Source organism: Kwoniella dendrophila, chromosome 1 (assembly GCF_036810415.1).
Source record: "Kwoniella dendrophila CBS 6074 chromosome 1, complete sequence".
NCBI classification, from domain to species: domain Eukaryota; kingdom Fungi; phylum Basidiomycota; class Tremellomycetes; order Tremellales; family Cryptococcaceae; genus Kwoniella; species Kwoniella dendrophila.
The window spans coordinates 3,768,143-3,786,932 of NC_089476.1; the positions used below are offsets into that span (position 1 = coordinate 3,768,143).

The 18,790-nt window shown below is 37.8% G+C and overlaps 9 protein-coding genes across 9 annotated transcripts; 3 read left to right on the plus strand and 6 right to left on the minus strand.

Moving 5' to 3' along the window:
- Window positions 1-438: 438 nt before the first annotated feature.
- L201_001339 (uncharacterized protein) lies at window positions 439-1,882 on the minus strand (the record flags this gene model as incomplete). The annotated part of the gene is made up of 7 exons (XM_066217128.1): window positions 439-483; window positions 547-641; window positions 747-856; window positions 1,010-1,305; window positions 1,591-1,696; window positions 1,758-1,795; window positions 1,862-1,882. The coding sequence occupies 7 exons, from the start codon at window positions 1,880-1,882 to the stop codon at window positions 439-441; spliced, it is 711 nt and encodes a 236-aa protein (XP_066073225.1).
- Window positions 1,883-2,316: 434 nt separating this feature from the next.
- L201_001340 (uncharacterized protein) lies at window positions 2,317-3,443 on the plus strand (the record flags this gene model as incomplete). The annotated part of the gene is made up of 2 exons (XM_066217129.1): window positions 2,317-2,460; window positions 2,529-3,443. The coding sequence occupies 2 exons, from the start codon at window positions 2,317-2,319 to the stop codon at window positions 3,441-3,443; spliced, it is 1,059 nt and encodes a 352-aa protein (XP_066073226.1).
- A 59-nt stretch (window positions 3,444-3,502) lies between these two features.
- Window positions 3,503-4,840, minus strand: L201_001341 (uncharacterized protein; the record flags this gene model as incomplete). The annotated part of the gene is made up of 10 exons (XM_066217130.1): window positions 3,503-3,644; window positions 3,698-3,757; window positions 3,824-3,894; window positions 3,945-3,954; window positions 4,022-4,053; window positions 4,121-4,210; window positions 4,292-4,339; window positions 4,400-4,422; window positions 4,489-4,585; window positions 4,652-4,840. The coding sequence occupies 10 exons, from the start codon at window positions 4,838-4,840 to the stop codon at window positions 3,503-3,505; spliced, it is 762 nt and encodes a 253-aa protein (XP_066073227.1).
- A 398-nt stretch (window positions 4,841-5,238) lies between these two features.
- On the minus strand, window positions 5,239-7,719 carry L201_001342 (uncharacterized protein; the record flags this gene model as incomplete). The annotated part of the gene is made up of 6 exons (XM_066217131.1): window positions 5,239-6,345; window positions 6,433-6,553; window positions 6,610-6,742; window positions 6,834-7,115; window positions 7,190-7,394; window positions 7,453-7,719. The coding sequence occupies 6 exons, from the start codon at window positions 7,717-7,719 to the stop codon at window positions 5,239-5,241; spliced, it is 2,115 nt and encodes a 704-aa protein (XP_066073228.1).
- A 158-nt stretch (window positions 7,720-7,877) lies between these two features.
- Window positions 7,878-8,378, minus strand: L201_001343 (uncharacterized protein; the record flags this gene model as incomplete). Its single annotated transcript, XM_066217132.1, has 1 exon — window positions 7,878-8,378. One exon carries the CDS (start codon window positions 8,376-8,378, stop codon window positions 7,878-7,880), a length of 501 nt encoding a protein of 166 aa, XP_066073229.1.
- A 39-nt stretch (window positions 8,379-8,417) lies between these two features.
- On the minus strand, window positions 8,418-12,300 carry L201_001344 (uncharacterized protein; the record flags this gene model as incomplete). Its single annotated transcript, XM_066217133.1, has 2 exons — window positions 8,418-11,300; window positions 11,386-12,300. 2 exons carry the CDS (start codon window positions 12,298-12,300, stop codon window positions 8,418-8,420), a joined length of 3,798 nt encoding a protein of 1,265 aa, XP_066073230.1.
- A 948-nt stretch (window positions 12,301-13,248) lies between these two features.
- L201_001345 (uncharacterized protein) lies at window positions 13,249-14,817 on the plus strand (the record flags this gene model as incomplete). Its single annotated transcript, XM_066217134.1, has 4 exons — window positions 13,249-13,635; window positions 13,725-14,136; window positions 14,248-14,537; window positions 14,644-14,817. 4 exons carry the CDS (start codon window positions 13,249-13,251, stop codon window positions 14,815-14,817), a joined length of 1,263 nt encoding a protein of 420 aa, XP_066073231.1.
- A 218-nt stretch (window positions 14,818-15,035) lies between these two features.
- L201_001346 (uncharacterized protein) lies at window positions 15,036-16,112 on the minus strand (the record flags this gene model as incomplete). Its single annotated transcript, XM_066217135.1, has 5 exons — window positions 15,036-15,113; window positions 15,199-15,667; window positions 15,736-15,794; window positions 15,852-15,878; window positions 15,963-16,112. 5 exons carry the CDS (start codon window positions 16,110-16,112, stop codon window positions 15,036-15,038), a joined length of 783 nt encoding a protein of 260 aa, XP_066073232.1.
- Window positions 16,113-16,841: 729 nt separating this feature from the next.
- Window positions 16,842-18,771, plus strand: L201_001347 (uncharacterized protein; the record flags this gene model as incomplete). Its single annotated transcript, XM_066217136.1, has 9 exons — window positions 16,842-16,949; window positions 17,025-17,195; window positions 17,301-17,401; window positions 17,498-17,652; window positions 17,754-17,837; window positions 17,963-18,062; window positions 18,137-18,218; window positions 18,325-18,643; window positions 18,743-18,771. The coding sequence occupies 9 exons, from the start codon at window positions 16,842-16,844 to the stop codon at window positions 18,769-18,771; spliced, it is 1,149 nt and encodes a 382-aa protein (XP_066073233.1).
- Window positions 18,772-18,790: the final 19 nt, after the last annotated feature.

Sequence of the window (18,790 nt, forward strand, 5' to 3'; positions counted from 1 at the left end):
TGGCAGTTCTCAGCCTTAGAATGATATTCAAATTAGGGCTGACCATTATCATTTTGTATTGCTCAAATATGTTAAAGACGTTGATCCGAAAAGGAAGGAAACAGAAGAGCTATCCATTAGAGCATACCAAACGTATTTTTATTTGTATAGACCGTCAAAAGACCAACGTAATCCACTAGAGGAATCAAGTCAGTAATCAACTACATATTGAATAATAATGCATGACAATCCCATCATATATAAGTGTACAAAATGGTATTAAGCCGAGGGTATAACTGCAATAAGAACTGTATGCCCTGTCGAAACTGGATATTGACAGAAACCCCATTACTCCCCTATTATACAGAAACACTAAAATGTTCACATGAGCTAATCGGTCCTATACGTGGGATACTCCGCGGCAGCTCACCTGCATGACTGATCGTATGTGAATCAGGTTTAACTCATACTTCCCAACACTTTAAACGCTAGAGCCTTCAATATCTGATCGGATCGTAATTATTAGCTAGGTACCTTTCAAAACGGGCAGGCGAACATATAGCTCACCTCGGCTTTTTGACCTGCACCTAGATCTTTGAATACTTCTCCTACTGCTCTACCTTTGGCATCTCTAACTGCACCTAACCTATTTCCTGCGAAACCTGTAGATGATTCAACATTATGATCAGCTAGTTGCTAAGGAATCTATAGAGAGTTACAGCTGACTATTTATTCTCTGATATCAAGAACAAGATCGAGAAACTCACCTCCAGCTACAGCACCTGGAACGTTCGCTACTATATAACCTATAGCAGCACCTGATGCACCTCCTACCCAAGACCACCATGGTCGTACATGCGCTACTTCAGGAGCGAGCCTGTCATAAGTGATGAGGTTGTCAGTTGCTTCAAATTGCACGCGTGATACTCAGCTGATATGGAGGATCAAAGAGTATAGCCAAATCTTTTATTGACTAATTTGTGACGTAACAGCTGAAATTGATTTGTCACTAAAGTGAAAAATCACTCACATTTCTTCGAAAACATCACCGAAAACACCATGAGCGTCAGGTCTAGCCGCACCTCCTCTTCCCGTATTTGGTGAAGCTTTTTCACTTGGACCTGCGTTAGAAGCTGAAGCTGATCCAGTAGCATTTTGGAAGAATTGAGAGAAATTCTCAAAGAAATTTCCTGATGCTTGATCTTGTTCAAACTCTGATGCGTTATCATCTGTAAATGCTGAACTTGGTCTTGAGTTGAATAGACTATCGTATTCTGCTCTTCGTGATGGGTCGGAAAGGACGTAATATGCGTCTGAAACGATTTGCTATAATATTGTAGAAGAAAAGGTTAGCTCAGCCATATTTTATACATCGTATAGCTGTAAGGGGAACAACAGGACAGGTGAAAGAAAAAAGGGAAGGGCAGGAAGATGAAAAAGGAGTAAAGTGAGAAGTTTAGAGTAAGCATGAAGTGAAGGAAAGGAGGGGTAGAGGGATTGAAGTTGTAGTGGAGGAAAGAAACTTGAGGAGAGAGTAGAAAGCACAAGAACATGTGTAGAGCGATAGAAGGAAGGAAAAATATCTGCGAGAAGGAGGCGAAGCAAACTTACGAATCTCTCTGTAGCTCTTCTTCTTTCTTGTGGTGTAGCATTACCAGGTAATCTATCTGGATGAGTTTTTAAAGATTCCCTCTTATATGCTTGACGTATTTCGTCGCTATATTAGAGAAAGTATAGTTAAGCTGTTGTACCAAAAGACCATAACAGCTTATACATACGCTGTTGCTTTGGGAGATACGTTGAGTATGGTATAATACTATATCCAATAAAGAATAGTTCAGTCAGTTGAACATATAGCAAGATGAAAAGAATGAAGGCTTACCTGAGGTAAGGAAGATGCCATATTGATATTTGGCTCAGTCAGTTTACGCTCGGTTCAGGTAAGATAAGGTCACCAATTGAGATAAAGATGTAGATTATATAGGCTGATAAGGATCTGAATAGAATCAAGAGGAAAATAAATCAGATAGATAAGATATGACAAAAAGTTATCTCTCTTCGCTGGATGTTGTTTTACTTTCAACTATGTTTTTGATGACGTATTGAGCTGTGGTGGGTGGCAAAAAGCAATAATATCTGTTTAACGGAGATCTCAGGGTATGTCCGCTTCAGCTCGATTTATCTTGATCCCTTCTGGTCAAGAAGGCCAAAAGTTGAAGGTATCGATGTACTATTCTTAAGCTTTATTAGAACAGCTCACTACAACAGCAAGTCTTCGCAACGCCACAAAAAGATATAGACGGCTCACAAGCATCAAGATATCAGTAATTATAGGCCATGTCATCAAATGTCATATCGACTGAAAATGAAAGACCATTTGAGTCAACTTCAATAGAATTATCATTCAATACAGGAAAAGGTGGTGCATGGGATGATAGGGAATTAATCAAAGCTAGTGAAGCAGCTATGAAGGAGTTTCATGTACGTCCAAAATACTTATTAGAAAGTACGATCTCTGAGATACTGACTCATAAGTTACAAATATATAGCTACATCATCCAGGTCCTGGTTCATGGTTGGATAAAGCTACAGCTGCTTTAGCTGCAGGAAGTAAATTACCTGGTGCAGAAGATTATGGTACCAGTTGGTATTCAGCTTCTGAACCTACTGAAATCGAATCAAATCAAGCTCAGGCTCAAGCTCAAGCTTCTACTTCGACATTAACGCAAACTTCAAACTCTTATCAACCATCAAATAAAAAGAGGAAAATTAAACAAAATGAAAATGTAGCCGTACAAAATCCTTATGCTCCTTCCACATCAACGTCAACATCCAATTCGAACCCGAACTCACGAAAACGAAACACTTCACCTAAATATCAACCTCATTCACCTACTTCCGGCATGAATGGAGATTTGCTTGACGATGATGATGAAGAAGAAGATGATGATGATGATGACGATGATTATGATCACTATGAAGAAGATAATGAGGAATATGACGAAGATGAAGAATGGCAAATACCCAATGGATGGAATAGCAATGATAATATTCAAAATCAACAACAGGGTGGACGAGGAGCATACGATCAGTTATTCCCTTCATTAGGTATATATCCAACAAATCAAATAAATAAGGAAGAAGCTTTAGGTTATGCGATGACTGCCCAATATTGGGCTGGATATTGGATGGGTGTAGCTCAAGCTCAATTCCAACCTCAAATACAGAATCGCCGTAATACTCGAGTTCCGAAGCAGAATCAAGATCGAAGGAAGAGGAGCAAACAACAACATGTTTATTTCCATATGGATAATGAAGATGCTGTACTACAAAATGGAGACCATGAATTAGTTGGACCCTCGGAAGCTGAAAATGGTGTGAATGGCGACAAAGATGATATCAGTAACATCAAAATCACTAAGAAGCGTTTCGATAGACCTGTTATCAATGGTTTGAAGCGATAGAACCCTAGTATATTGGTTGTAATGTTTTATATGTATACATTGCTTTGCAATCTTACAATTTAACCTAGCATTCTACCTAAACTGTTCTTGACCATACCGCCAACCAGTTGTCCACCGATCCCACCGAAACCGAATCCCATAAGATTACCACTTGATGCAATTCCATTAGCCCATCTTTTTTGGGCGTCTCTGTCGGCGTATCTACAAATTGGTGTAAGCTGACCGAGCACATTTTCGTGAAGATTTCAGCTTACGTGAATCCTAACAAGTTGGACAAATTGAACACCAATGCTAATAATACAATCGGCAAGAATCTATAAAGAAAGCGATGATGAGTTACTTTTACCATTTGTGAGGTATTACCCAGTAGTTTAACTCACGAAACGTTGAATTTAAGTAAAGATACTATGAACAATGCTAACCATCCTAGAGGGTAGGCATATAAAGCGATCTACAGATCTTGTAAGCTTGACATTTCGCCATCTTTTTTGGGAAGCTTACCCAAAACATCCTAAATGAGAGCAAAATTATAAGCTTCACATGTCAACTATCATTTAGAAGCCATACAAGAAGCTTACTTTGCGTCTATCGCGTTAGCAGGTCTTAAAGGCTATCAAAATTTAGATTATCAGTTACAGTAATTCACTTGGAGAGCAAAGGAGGACTCATCAACTGACATCTCTAGATTCGAACACCCAAGAACTTTCACCTTCTTCATCTACTTCATTCCAATAACGTAATCCTACCAATGTACGACCGGCAACATTCTAGTGAATGCAGCTATAGGTCAACTTCAACGTTACAAGCAGACTGGATGTCAATTCGAGTATGGGGTATTTGTTACTTACCCTTGTATTCCAGAAATCAAGTGAGAGTAAAACTACCACCACTACGATCTATTTAAGTTTTGTAAGTCAGTCGAGTTCTCAGAGGTGGCCCCGAATATGGCAACTAACACTTAAGACATAATTATCTGTGACTACACACAGAAACCAAAGATCAGCTTATCATCCTGCACTACGTGAAAGTATGACAGCTGACTTACACAGACCACATAGAACATATACCGCGATAGCAGCACTTCTAAAAAAGTACAAAAAGAGCAAGGAAAGAGGATGAGAAGACTGCTTCAGTATACCTCTCTGTCAATTGTGAATGTATCAGCTTCTTGAACTATGAACTGAAAAAACACTCCCAGAAAAGCTTACTATACCACCTTCTTCAGCATTTCCTATACCCGTTATATTTGAATTACTTCCTTGAGCAGTCGTTCCAGGAACCAAGACAACAGGTTCAGAAGGTCTTGATGAAGCTCCTATTTTACCTTGAGGTAAAGTTGGTGGGACATCTTCATCTGGTTCAATCGTACCGGATAGTAATGGTGCTGAAGATGACATAATAAGGTTGAACGAGAGAGAGAGGAGGAGGAAATGAAAGGCTAGATGTTTCTTCAAAGTATCTTCGATGCGGAAGGAAGAAAGAGAAAGGAAGACGACGAATGAATAAGAGGACAAAGTCAAGGATGCAATAATAGTGTTCTGCTAGACAGCAACAAGCTCTTCGACGCGTTGAGCACAGACCTTTTGATGATGACGATGAACCGGCGGATATTGAGTATATCTCCGTTGTTTACCTTTTTGTGAGGTATTTTGTACGAGTATAACCCCTATATACAGTATATGTGTATGAACGCTGGGAATTAGCTTGTCATTGACTAGAACAGATTGCATAGAATGATTCATCGTCTCTATATAGTGTGCGATCATTGCAACAAGTTGAATTACACACTAATAACTTATATAATATTGACTTTCAACCTATCCCTTCTATTTTGATCCATTGTTATTGTTGGAGCAGGTATAACTTTATCATATAACACTTTTTCAGCTCTTTTCAATTCATCTTCATCAACTTCGACATCTTTTGTATCCTTGTCGACAATCTCGTTGTCTATCCAGTCTTGTCGAACAGATCTTGGACCACTATCAGCAGATGCTAATAACTCATTAGCCATCCTATCGGATCTTTTAGTCGATGAAGAACTGATAGTAGAAGTGTCAGTATCTTCGGAATACCTCGAGGGACTTGATACCTCTTCTTGATAATCATAATAATCAGGAGCAGAGTTATCGTTGTGGTCAGAACTGTATATAGTATGAGAATTTTGTTCACTTCCAGGGTCAGAGTAATCATCAGTAGCTGGAATAGCGACAGGAGTAGAAGTGGATGAATACGGATAAGTTATAGAGAAACTAGATGTAGTTGAATTCGACCTTTTTAGCTTGGGACGACTTGACTGTGATCGTGATCGGTTTCTGTGAACTAAATGTCTTCTCCATCTGCTTGCACTTGGACTTGATGGTCCCGGAAGATTTTCATCTTGATCAGGCATCTTTCCTCTTGCTTGAGGTGATATAGGATGACCGAAACCCACCGCCGACGGTAAAGGAGATGATATAACTGGCTTAGTCATTATCGGCGATTTTGACAGTTTTTGTAGTCTACCTTTCCCTTTAGTATCGTTGTTAACAGAAAGGGCAGATTTATGATGATGGTGGTGAAGCTTATCTGATATTCTACCCATCAGGTAAGCTAGCGAACTTGGCGGTCCATCAACAGGTGTGATAGACCTTTGTGGCATTGAAATGGAAGCAGGTGAGATCGGGAACAATTTGCTAGATGGTGAGTACATGGGAGATGGAACTCTCATTGCGGTGGCAAGTAGGTTCTGAGCGAAATTGTTTGAATCGTATGAGTGAGGAATATTTTCATCGTTTTGCATTTCATTTGTCCTGTTTTGCATATTTTCAGATTGGCGTAAATGTAGATCGTCCTGAGCTGTGCCAAACTTCCTGACGCCGCTTTGGTGGTCATGATTGTCGATTGCGAATAGACTTAAAGCCTAAGATTATTTACAGTACTTTATTCATCAGTCATGCATATTAAGTTGTACAGGTAGATTTATCAAGGCTAAAGTAAAAAAACTTACCTGGTCAAGGACATGGATCAGCCTTTCATCCCGGTTGTTTTCGTGAACACGATCTGGGATCTCTGTCGATGTATCGATGATAGATAATTCTTTTCGAATAGCGGATATTGCATGAACAAATCTGAAGCAAAACATGTTAGAACAATCATTACAGAAAGTAAATAATCTGTTACTCACAGCCTCATATCAAGACCCTCTTTTCTCCACATATCGACTATCTCGGCCAAAACAGTTATCATACCTGGTGTGAGGTATTCCGTAAAATCAAGAAAATAGGTTATGACTGTTTGGATAGTCATTTTCTCTAGAACTAACGTGAAATATACAGTATGTTCATTCATTAGTCAGATATCCTGGGCTTGATAATCGGAGAATGTAAGGGAAAAAAACGGCAGACTCACCTTGTGATCCTCTTTCTACCGCCTCTTGAACCTGCATAGTTGATTCTAGATGTATTTTCCTGTTCTGTCCACTTTCCAAAAAATCTTTGATGTATTCTAGAACAGTCTTGATATGTCTCCCAAGTTCATCTAATAAATCGGAATTTGCTTCACCTATAATCTCCTTGATCAAGACTAGGAATTCTTTTTGCATCATTAAACCAGATAGGATTCGTCTCAAGATATCATTAAGAGCGTTAGGTGAAGAAGTATCAAGAGTTTGCGAAATTTGATCTACGATATCTGTGTGGAAGATGGTTCAGAACAGTTCGAGTGAACACTATATCACCTGAAAAATCATATTTGAGGTCACTTACCAATACATGTAGCTATCGCGATCAAAGTTTCTGACCAGGTTGACGATTTTACAACTTCTTTTTTAGACAAATTTATATTTTTCACATTTTTTACAGTCTTATTGGTATATTGTTTAGGATTTTCCGGTATAGAAGTATTGGTAATGGATTTCTTCTTCGAGAGTCGTAAGGGAGCCCATGGATTAGCACTAAAATCATATTCAGCCTGTATGTTCAGCTTGGGACTCTGTGGAAGACGGTGCGAGCAAACGATGGATACTCACTTGGGCTTCTGACGAGTTTTGATCATCAAGGCTATCGGCTTTCGAGGGTTCCAGAGGAGAAATTGACAGTGCTTTATCATCAGTTTTGGCTACTATCGCTTTCTTCGTCTCATTTTGCTCATTAGTGGTCGTCGCTTGTGAAGACGTAATTTCTTCCTCATCTTTCTTCATATTATGCTCTTGCTCCGTTTTCTTCATCAAATTTTTCACAAGTTCACCTTGTTTCGCCATCTGATTTTGTAATTTTATCTTCTCCTCATCATTCATACTATTATCAGATTTGAGCTTTTCTTGAAGTACCAGATATGTCTTTTTGGCTTCTTCAACTGATACCGCGTAGTTCGGCGTTGGCTTTGGCTTTGGCTTCGATTCCTTCGATTCGCCTTCCGAAGTTGACTGTTCTTCCATGCTAGGTGAAGAGGAAACTAGTTTGGAACTGTGAAGGATGTGGACGAAGTTTCTTGAACTTGCTTTGATTTTGTATTGTTCTCAATTGAAGCCGTTTCAGCCATTTGTGAAATTTCAGCTGGTTTAATATTTTTCAGTTGAGAATTCAATTCATCCAATCTGTGTTTAGCTGACTTGACGTTTTCTTTTGCTTTTAATCTTTCTTCTGCTCTCAATTTGGGATCCTCATAAGCCTCCAAACTCGATTCATAAAGATCTCGATATCTCTTGATCTTCTCCTTGAGTGATTGATCTACATCATCATTCGTGATTTGTAGCGACGAAGGTTTTCCTGAAAAGTTTGCTTGATCCCCTGTTATACCTTTATCACCTTCACTCACATCTAATGGTGCGTTTGGGGTACTTTCGCTAAATGATAGATTTGAAGTTAGCTTCCCAAGAGTTTTTGTAGAATTTTTTAGTTTGATCTTCAATTCTTCAATTCTCCTTTTAAGCTGTTTTTGTTCTTCTTCACTCATCTCGTGGCCTTCTACTTGATATGATCTTATGGCTTCTTGCTATTGCACTTTATACTTCTTAATACCAAGTTTAATTCGTTCTATCTCTTTCCCATCAGTCATAATCTTTGTGTCTATTTCTTCACCTTGGGTATCAGCTATTTTCGTGGGCTCAATACTACTTTCGGGAGCCTTGCTATTATTACCCCTGTGGTCTTCGATATTCGTTTTACCGGAGGTTTCGTCATACATATTTGATTCTCCAAGGAGATTTTCGTTGTCATGTTCATTGTGTTTTGAAATCTCAGCTTCCTTTACACTGATCTCTACGGCTTCCTTATCTTCAATAACGGGATTCTCAAGAGCATTCGTAATTTCCTTCAACCTATTTTCAAGTTTCTTGATGGTATCTTTCATAGCCTTCTTTTCTTCGTCGCTGGAGTCTTTACTTCTAGTCTGATAGGTTTTTACAGCTTGCTGATATTGCATTTTGTATTTCTTCAGTGATGATTTCAGGGCTTCTTCTTGATTGTTCTCTGTCTGATGTTTACCGGATACATCAATCTCCATTTGCTTGATGCTTTGTTTGTCATCCTTTGATTCAGAAGAAGTTGCAGGAGTTGCAATTTCTTCCTTGTTGTCATCCGAGGCTATAACAACTTTGTCTTGTGCCCTGACTTTTCCTTCCACGGCCGCACCATTCTCCACCTCTTTTTCTGCGGGATAGAGGTTTTTGAGTGCTTGTGTAGCTTCCTTCAACTCCATTTCCAACCTTCTAATTTGGGATTTAGCTTTTTGCTTTTCTTCATCTGTCATTTTGTTAGATCTAGATTGGTAAGCTTTTACAGCTTCCTGATATTGAATCTTGTACTTCCTCAATTGGTTTTTCATTTCTTTTTCTTCATCGGTGCTTTCGTTTGGTTTCGTTGGCTTAAGGTCATCTTGCTTTTCCATGATCACCTTGGACACATGTTCATCATTGGTATCAGTCGCGCTCTTCTTGGCTTTTTCTATTTTCTCATCAATGCCTGACTTCTTGGCATATGGAAGTTCTTTGTCTACTTTGATACACTGACCAGTATGCCGCTTTGAGGAATTATCAAATTCGAATCCTTCATTCTCCTCTTTGTCTTGCTTGATCGTTTCATCTAAATCCTTTTCTTCCTTTGACAGGTTGTTTAATGCTTGTACCGCCTCTTTCATCTTACCCTCCGCTCTTCTGACATTTTCTTTAGCTACTTTCTTGCTTTCCCCTGAGCCTTTCTCACTCTCAGATTTATAAGATTTTATGGCTTCTCCATATCTAGCTTGATATTTGACTATCAGATTTTCCAGGTCTTTCCGCTTAGATGATCGTTGTGCAGAATATGAAACTTTGTCCGTTTGTTCATGATTGTCATCAAAATCGTCATGTTGTTTTGGGCTTTTTGCTTTCTCATTATCATTATCTTGATTATTGATATTGATTTGCTTTGCCTTTTGTTCTGAGAGACCAACTTTTTCTTCCCTTACCATCGATGTTGTGTGAGGTTGAGTTCGTGAATCAGGGTCCCTTTCGTTAGCATCATCAATCCCTTTCAAGCTTCGAAGAGCTTGGAAAGCCTCTTTCATTTTCACCTCTGCTCGTTTTATCTCTTCTTTAGCCTGCATCTTCTCCTCGTTGGTATATTTCTCTCGTCCAGTTTGGTAATCTTCAACGGAATCTTTATATTGCATTTGATATTGCTTGACTAGTAATTCTAACTCTTCGCGTTTTTCTGATTCTCTTGGTTGTACTTCCACAATAGTCGGTTTCTCTTTGCCATTGATAGCAACTGGTGGTACGACACATTTTTCTGAGTTATTCGTTATCTTATCCAACTTGCTTTGCAGTTCCATATCTTGAGTATAACCTGATGTTCTTGATTCGTTGGCTGGTCCGTTTTTTTCGACCCTTTTATCTGAATTTCGCTGTTTCAATTCGCCTTCTTGAGGATTACCCGCAAGAGCTTGGATTTGTACTGCAGGTCTAGCTTGCTTAGACTCTTCAGGACGAGTCTCTTTTTCAGCTTCAGATTCCTTCCGCTCATCATCCATGTTGGCTTGATCTTTAAGTGCCTGAGTAGCTTCTTTCAATTTCCCTTCTAAATCTCTTATCTTCTCTTTTGCTTTAGTTCTCGCTTCTTTGTCGATAGGATTCAAAGACTTATACAATTTCACCACGTCATTGTATTCAGTTTTGTATCGCTTCAGAACTTTTTCTAGGTTTTCTTTGCTAGAGTCACCTTGAGCTTTGCTCTTCGGAACATTATCGTCTTCAACAGCTGTATCTTCGGAATGAACCATGTCTATACCTTTGGAGGTTTTGTTAGAAGCTGCTGAAGCGTCGGTACCGGTTGAACCATCATTTGTGGTATCTTGAGATAATTCCACTTGGACAGAATTATGTGTTTCCGGGTTCTGCAATTTTGTGTCTCTTACTGGTCCGGATCGCATATGTGCTTTTTCAGTTGATGGGCTTCGATAAGACGTACTGGAATCTGGTGAATCCCGAGTATGAGGTATTTTCCGGGACAATGACTTGTTGGGTATAGCATCAACCGAGATTCGATGACGATGTTCATAATTTACTATGGGAGCCGAAAGGGGAGAATCCGGTGGACACTCTCGAATCATCATTCGTCGATGAAGTTGATCTACAGCTGGATGACCGTAATAGTTTGGCCATTGTGTATCCCGATAATTGAGATCTGACGAAGGCAAAGCACCTGCACTATGAGGTGCAGGGTAGCCTGAAGGCGAAATTGAATACGGTGTGGTCGGATGGTAGTGACAATGCGCACAGCACACATTTGGCTCAGAACGTCCTACGTATCCTGGATATCCTTGATACTGATTTTGAGTGGTGCCATAAGATTGGTAATTTGGATTGAAATACTGGATATCAGGAGGAGCAGTTTGCGGCTAGATACAACATATGGATGGATGAGTTGTTAGCAATCATTTTGGGAGGATGCTGACGAAGCAACAGTGGTTGAAACAAACTAACTTGTTCTGTATTCGCACTAGGCAGTAGCATAGGCGGTCTAGAGTATTTATCGGCGATAGGAGTTCTGGAAGTCATATTTGCTAACTCATCATTTAAGAATGTGGGAATGGGAGGAACAGGTGGAATAGGTTGAGGTGATAATGATTCTTTGTTCAGCTTCACTGATCTAAGGGATTTGAATGATCGCTTTTTCTTCAAGTTGGATGCGCTTGATCGAAGTCTTAGTAAAATGTCAGTAGGTTTAGATGTCTCATCGTTATTAGTAGGCTTAATAGGTGATTCTACTTTAGGCGTATATTCTATAGTGGTATAGCCTAGTTTCTCTACCATGTTATTGGAAGATTCCTGATCCGCATTGGGTATTTGTTTATTTCTAGCTTCTTCCTCTAGACGATTTTGCTCAGCTTGCTCAGCTTCTCTTTGCTCACTCATTAATTTCCTTAACATAAGTAAAACCTCTTCAGAAATTTCACTTGTACTTTTACCTAAATCAACTCCTGTTTCACTATCAATCTTCATAGGTGAATCATCTACCTTGTTCTGATGATGCGGGTTCTGCTTTGAGGGAGTTAAGATTAATGAATCTCTCACATTTTCACCCAAATTGTTAGTTAACCCTTTTGCTTTTTCACCTTTTTCTAATTCACCTGCGTAAATCCTAACGCTTTTCTTACGAGATAACGGGTTGTGAGTAGGCGAGATTGGACTATCAGGTTGAACAGGGACATTAGTTGGTCCAGGTGTGTTAGGTGTAGATCTTGGTTTACCTTTATTCTTCGTATTCGTATTGGAGGAGAACAACTTTTTGAATGAAAACTTCGGTCTGATCCTCTCATTGGTGATTGGTGACGATGGAGGAATATTATCTTCACTAGAGGAAGAAGAGGATGAATCGATACCTGGTGGAGCGAACATGATCTCTGAGGTATTAGAGTTAAGCTACTTACATTTAATATGCGATAGAAGAAGAAGGATCAGTTTTTACAGAATATCTATTTATATATGACTTGATACAATCGGAAACCCAATATACCGCCCTTTGCTATACGCTGTACTACATCGTGATACGATTATGTTCATATGATGACGAGGGATTGTGAATTGGCCTTCCATATTGTGCTTTTCTTTTGTATAATAGTAGAGAAATCCTTTCATCGGTGGGTGGTGTTATCATGTCGACAAAGGTTCATCCGTGTTTGGAACGATAAAGCGAGAGGAGAATTACGTAAACGAAATCCAAGGTTCTATTCGGTGGACTAAACGGTATGATTGGATTGATATGATACACGAAATAATTGACCAAGAAGATAAACATCACCAAAGCCCTTTTATCAATTTGTGATAACGAAGAACGTTCATATCTTTCGCCTAGACTGAAGGCATTCACATGCTGAGAGCGACGTGAGAGTGATGCTTCGACTGCGACGGCGGCGGCGGAGATAGCGTACCGGCGGTGGAAAACTCACCACATGAAGGTCATCTCCCTAGCCCTTTTCGGCGCTTATTCTTTGTATTTTAGTACTCCGTCGGACTTCAGCTATGAATAGAATCGAATGAGCGATGAGAGGATTACGAGCGTTTTTGAGCTCCTTGACGTGATTGCATTGCAAAAAATGTTAAGGTAATCGGATCAAGCCGAGATGACAAATGTGCGTAATCCATAGGGTATTTTTGCATTATTATCTGATACGAAAATAACAACTACGGTAAATAGACTATAAACTATAAACTATTTGAGCAACAAGATCATAACTGCGCTATTCCACTTTTGCATCTTCTATTTTTCTTTCATAAAACAATCAGCATTTTTACTTGTGATAATACCAAAGATCATTTATCATAGCTTGAGCTTTATTATACAAGATGTTAGGTAAATTAGGATCATTTCTAGGTGTTTCTTCAGGACCTTTACCATCTTCACATACAGCTCCAACAAGAGCAGATAGTTATGTGGGTATAGCAAAAGAATTAGAAAATTCGAATGTACCTGTATCAGAAACAGATTGTGCATCATGTTCAAATCCTTGTTCCTCAACTCCCATCGAGGGAAGTGCAGGACAAATAAATGAAATTATATATCAAGGTAAATCATATGAAGATTATGTATTAGAAAAATATGGTGATTTAGGTGAATTACCAAAAGGTTTTGATACAGATTGGGAATCTGATTTACAAGGTTCATCAAAAGGTGGTAAATGTAGAGTTGTCGTTATATCTACAGGTAAATCAGATTGGGAAAGAGATCATGTAGTGAGTTGTTTTTTTTACGTTTTGAAGTATTAACTATTATTGAAACAAAGCTGATCATAATTATGACTTGTAATTAATATTTTTTTTAGGATGAAAAAGATTCTCTAGCACATTATTTAGATAAAGCAATATCATCTGCACCATCAATTCCAGAATCTAAAAGCTCCACACCTACATCAAAATCATCATTATCGTATATATCATCATCATCATTTCCATCACCTTCAAAACCATTCACGCAACCAATATCACAACCACCTTCATTATATTCATCTTCATTAATCTCACAATCTGACGATCCAACTGATCAATCTGTATTAGTTTTCCCAGATTGGAAAGTTGTACATGAAATTGATAATTCTTTAAATGGTGCAAAATCTTTATATGAAAATCAATTATCAGGTGAATTAGGTAGATCAGGTCAGAAAGGTATTAATCCCAAGGATGAATTCAATAGAAGAAGATCTTATGTTTTACCTTATAGAGCTGTTATTTTACTATGTAAGCGAACTCCTTGTCAGATTAGCATACTAGTTTACGCAATCATACGATTTACTTGGTCTATACCTTATTGAACAAGTAATCACTAACCGATTTTACTCTATCATGTAGGCTCTCATAAAAGACGTGATAAAAGATGCCATATAGCAGCACCCTTGTTAAGATCAGCATTACATACAGTATTATCAAAATATGATATTGATATAGATGAAGATGGTTCATCGTTATCTCATTTGGATGGACCACCGTTAGAAGAAGTAGAAGGTACAGATATTGAAAGAGAAGAAGAAGTAGGTAAAAGAATTGAACAAATTGAAAGTGTACATGGAGGTGAAGGTGGTCAAGTTGGTATTTTCAATATAAATCATTTAGGTGGTCATAGATATGCTGGTGTAATGCTTGTAAGTTATATCGTTCCTTACGCTTGTACAGAAGTGAAAGTATCCGATCATGGCATAAACGGAAATCGAGCTGATCTCGTTGTTTCTTCTCCTTATCTTTGTATAGATTTTATTCCCATCAGGTGCTTACATATCTTATGGAAGAGTAACACCTCAGGAAATTCCAAGGGTAGTTGAAGATACAATCTTACAAGGTAAAATCGTCCCTGGTTTGTTGAGAAATGCAGTCGGTGTAGAAAGACAGGGAGAAAAGGCTGGAAAAGGTTTCTTGGGTTGGTAGCGTTAAGGAAGCGTTATAGGATATTTATTGTATACATAATTTTAAGGATTGTCTATAGAGGTCATATGCATACATATAATATAAAAGTCTTCAGATCATAATTATAAATACAGCTATCATTCCTTGTACACAGCACGATTTGTGTTACGTTATATAGACAATATGAGTACAGTATACAAAGAAACGAGTCAATCTCATGGTGGAGTAGGCAGTAGTGTCTAATCATCCTTTTTGCTCTGAAGATTCTTATGTTCCTCTTCGATCACTCTTATGAAATCTTGAGCTGTATGACCGTCCTGTTGTAGAAGATGTGTATGAATGATCAACATTGAATTCGACGGATGAGTCGTATTTGTATAATAACTAAAGACTAAAACTTACATCACATCCTTTCCAAATTCCACCATCAACAATACATCTTCTTCTACCTTGTTTACCACTTATAGTAGAATCAATATCGATCGTACAACTAGTTTTAATCTCTTTTTCATATGTTTGATTGATATTTTTCTTTAACAATTTCTTAGCTTCTTTACCTAAATGCTTGATTTTCTCTTTATCTTCTTTATCATCATTATTGGTAATAGTTGTTGAATGTGATTTACCTTCAATGCATTTTGCCAAACCGGATTTTTCCCAATCTACACCCCCGACAGTATCTACGCATTTCTTCAAAGAGTCTAAATTACCTATATCTCTTGGGAAACTTGATGGATAATTTTGACATTGAATGATAGAATATGATTTATCGATAGGTAGATGATTTAATAAACATAATTGTTGTGCATTTCCTATACATTCTTCTAGTCCATGTTTACATGTTACCCCTAGTACCTCCGATTTTTTCGGTCTATCAAAGTACATATCAAGCTATTGATCAATTGAACAGCTCACCATTAAGCATGAATGTATACTCACGTTCCAATGTATCCTATATTCAAGTCTATCTTATCTAATATACCTTCTTTATTAATCACCTACCATAGCAAGTGAGACTCAGCTTACGACCGGAATAGTCCAATGACCTCACTTACACTGTCAAAAACATCTTCGCATAGCCGCTAAAAACAGGCAAAGCATTATTTGCATGAGCGAATTATCTCAAACATACTAAAACCAGACGTCTGTATAAAATGGGCACTCACAGCATCAGGGCATCTTGACATGACATATAATGATACATTGACCTTACTAGACTGATGCTCGTCCATAAGTCCAAAGGGCTGTTGATGTATTTGAGAGGGCAGAGAAGCTACCAACCCGGCCAAAAATGGGAATACCAAGAATAGCCTCATCTTGCTTGGCTCGGTAAAACAATTCGACTGACAGTATTGATTGATATTTCTTGATTTCTTGATATTACGTTTCAGTCTACCACAATCCTTCTTTCGATCGAGAATCTGGAGTAATTTGATCTGGACTTGAGATGCTGTAAGTGATCAACAAATGTTGAACGATACTCACAAGCATTTATCACTTATCCCTCGCTTGGTCACTGTACTGTTATGATATCGTCAAAAGACGTCATACGGGTTGATTCGCGTGAGAGACACGTGATTATCGTTATCCTCGCTATCATTCAAGCTTAAAGTCGAAGGAGTCGTATCAGAGAATTTCTATATTTTCATCATATACCATACCATGCTGTACTTTTTAAGAACATCCTCTCAAGAGTCATACACATATAGCTAATTAACAACACAACATAGGTCTCTGCTAAGGTAGTGTTCAAGCAATTGAAGTCATGTAAAACCATACTTTCGTAACGTATATCGGCATAATGTTCTTTCGGGACCCGAAGTGATCACCTTTGCCCGCGGGGTGCCCAGATAACGATCAGGTGACTATTGATTCTTCCCTACTAATTTAATATAACCATTAATACAAGTTGTATGATTTACGCAGCGATAAGGACCAATAATGATAAGTATATATACAATTTCCCCAAGAAGATAAGGATGGATGAAAGAACATTATCATACACTTTGGTGGCCTCCCTTCCTCAAACTCCTTAAACAACTATAATGGCGACAAATCAAGCAAACCTTTCTGGGCGTGAAGAAAATGGAAATAATGCGACGGACAAAGGCTTAGTGCATTTCATTCCAGTTGCTGAATCAAAGATGGATGTGGTGGGTGGATCGCATCGATTTCGTTCTTTATCTCCCAGAATAACAAGGCTGAATCATTTTGGGCGAGTAATCTAGCCATACGCCGATCTATCGATAATTGATATATCAAGATGGTCTGAAGGATTAGATGTACAAAAAAGTTTAGCAGATCAATTGTATGAAGCAATGACAACAGATGGATTTTTCGTTTTGACTGGATTTGGTATTTCAGAACAAGAAATTCAACGACAGGTTGATATTGGATATGTAAGTTTGCGCATAATGGAATATCAATCATTAGTGTTTTAGCAGTGTATCGATATTAGGATAGATGGAATTCATATAATCTGACTGATCATATTTTTTGAATAGACTGTATTAGAGAAAACACCTTTTGATGAGAAAAAAGAACTCGATAGTCACACGGATAAAACTGGTGTTTATAGAGGATTTAAACCTAGACAATATTATGAGTAAGTGAACAATACTCCCCTTTTATCATTGAATTTTCCTTAAAATCATCCATTGTTACATATGTGAAATAAGCTGATGAAGTTTTTTTATGGTAGAATGGAAAATGGAGTAAAAGATCAAATTGAACAATTTAATTGGCAAAGAGAAATGGAAGATCAACCAATACCATCAACTTTAAAACCATTTGAAAAAGAAACTAAATCATTTTGTGAGAAAATACATAAAGATGTTTTATATAAAGTATATCAATGTAAGATGAATTTCATTATGTTGAATGATAAATCAAGGTATCATTTGTAAGGGATTTTTCAATACTGACTATTTGTTAATTTTCGATTTCTCAACTTTCAGTATTCGCATTAGCTTTAGAACTTCCTATAAATACTTTTGTTGATTTTCATAAATATGAAGAACATGATGATTCTTGGTTTCGGTGTAAGATAGATTTTTGTTCTTTGTTTCCCTTCCAACCAAAATTACATTATACTGTATCCCTTAGCTACATATAGTAAATGGTGATTGTCTAAAGCTAATATCGTGTGTGTTACCGTTGATTACAGACATGGCATATTATGACGAATTTTCACCTGAAGACGAAGAGAAAGTTGGTCATGTTTGGTTAAAAGGTCATCAGGATCATGGTGCTGTTACGATGGTATTGTGAGTTCACGATACTTCAACATCCATCAAATAATCATAGTAGCTAATCATTTTCCTATGCGTGACTGTCGAAGCTCACAACCCATGGCATCTCTCCAAGTTAGAGATGATGAAGGAAATTGGAAATATACTAGACATGTACCTGGAGGAATCATAGTGAGTTATATTGTTGTATTTAGATTCAGACATGTGCATCCAAAGGGGGTCCTGAGACAACAGTGAATCAAACGGCTAATATGACATTCGATTTGAATTTTGATAGGTAAATTGCGGTATAATGATGGAATGGTGGACTGGAGGTCTATTCAAAGCAGCTAATCATAGAGTATATGAACCACCAAAAGATCAAAGAAATCATATTAGATGCGGTTTATTCTATTTTTCAATACCTAATAATGATGTTAAACCTGATTTACTGAAGGATTCACCTGTATTACGGAAATTGAATAGAGAATCAATGTTTAAAGATGGGAAGACGATAGATGCAAAAACATTTTCAAGAGCAAGAGTTTCAAAAGTTGGCAAATCTGATATATATAAATCTAATTGGGGTAAAGGTGAGAGATTGGTTGAAGTTATTGGTGAGTAAAAATCTTCTTTTTAAAAAAGTCTTTGATATATAGTGTGCAGTATGTGTAAATATGAATTGACGATTTATCATTTTGACTTATTTTTTTAAGCTGGTGTGGAAGTACCTCATTTCGGTTAATCTCATAGAAAATTGGGCA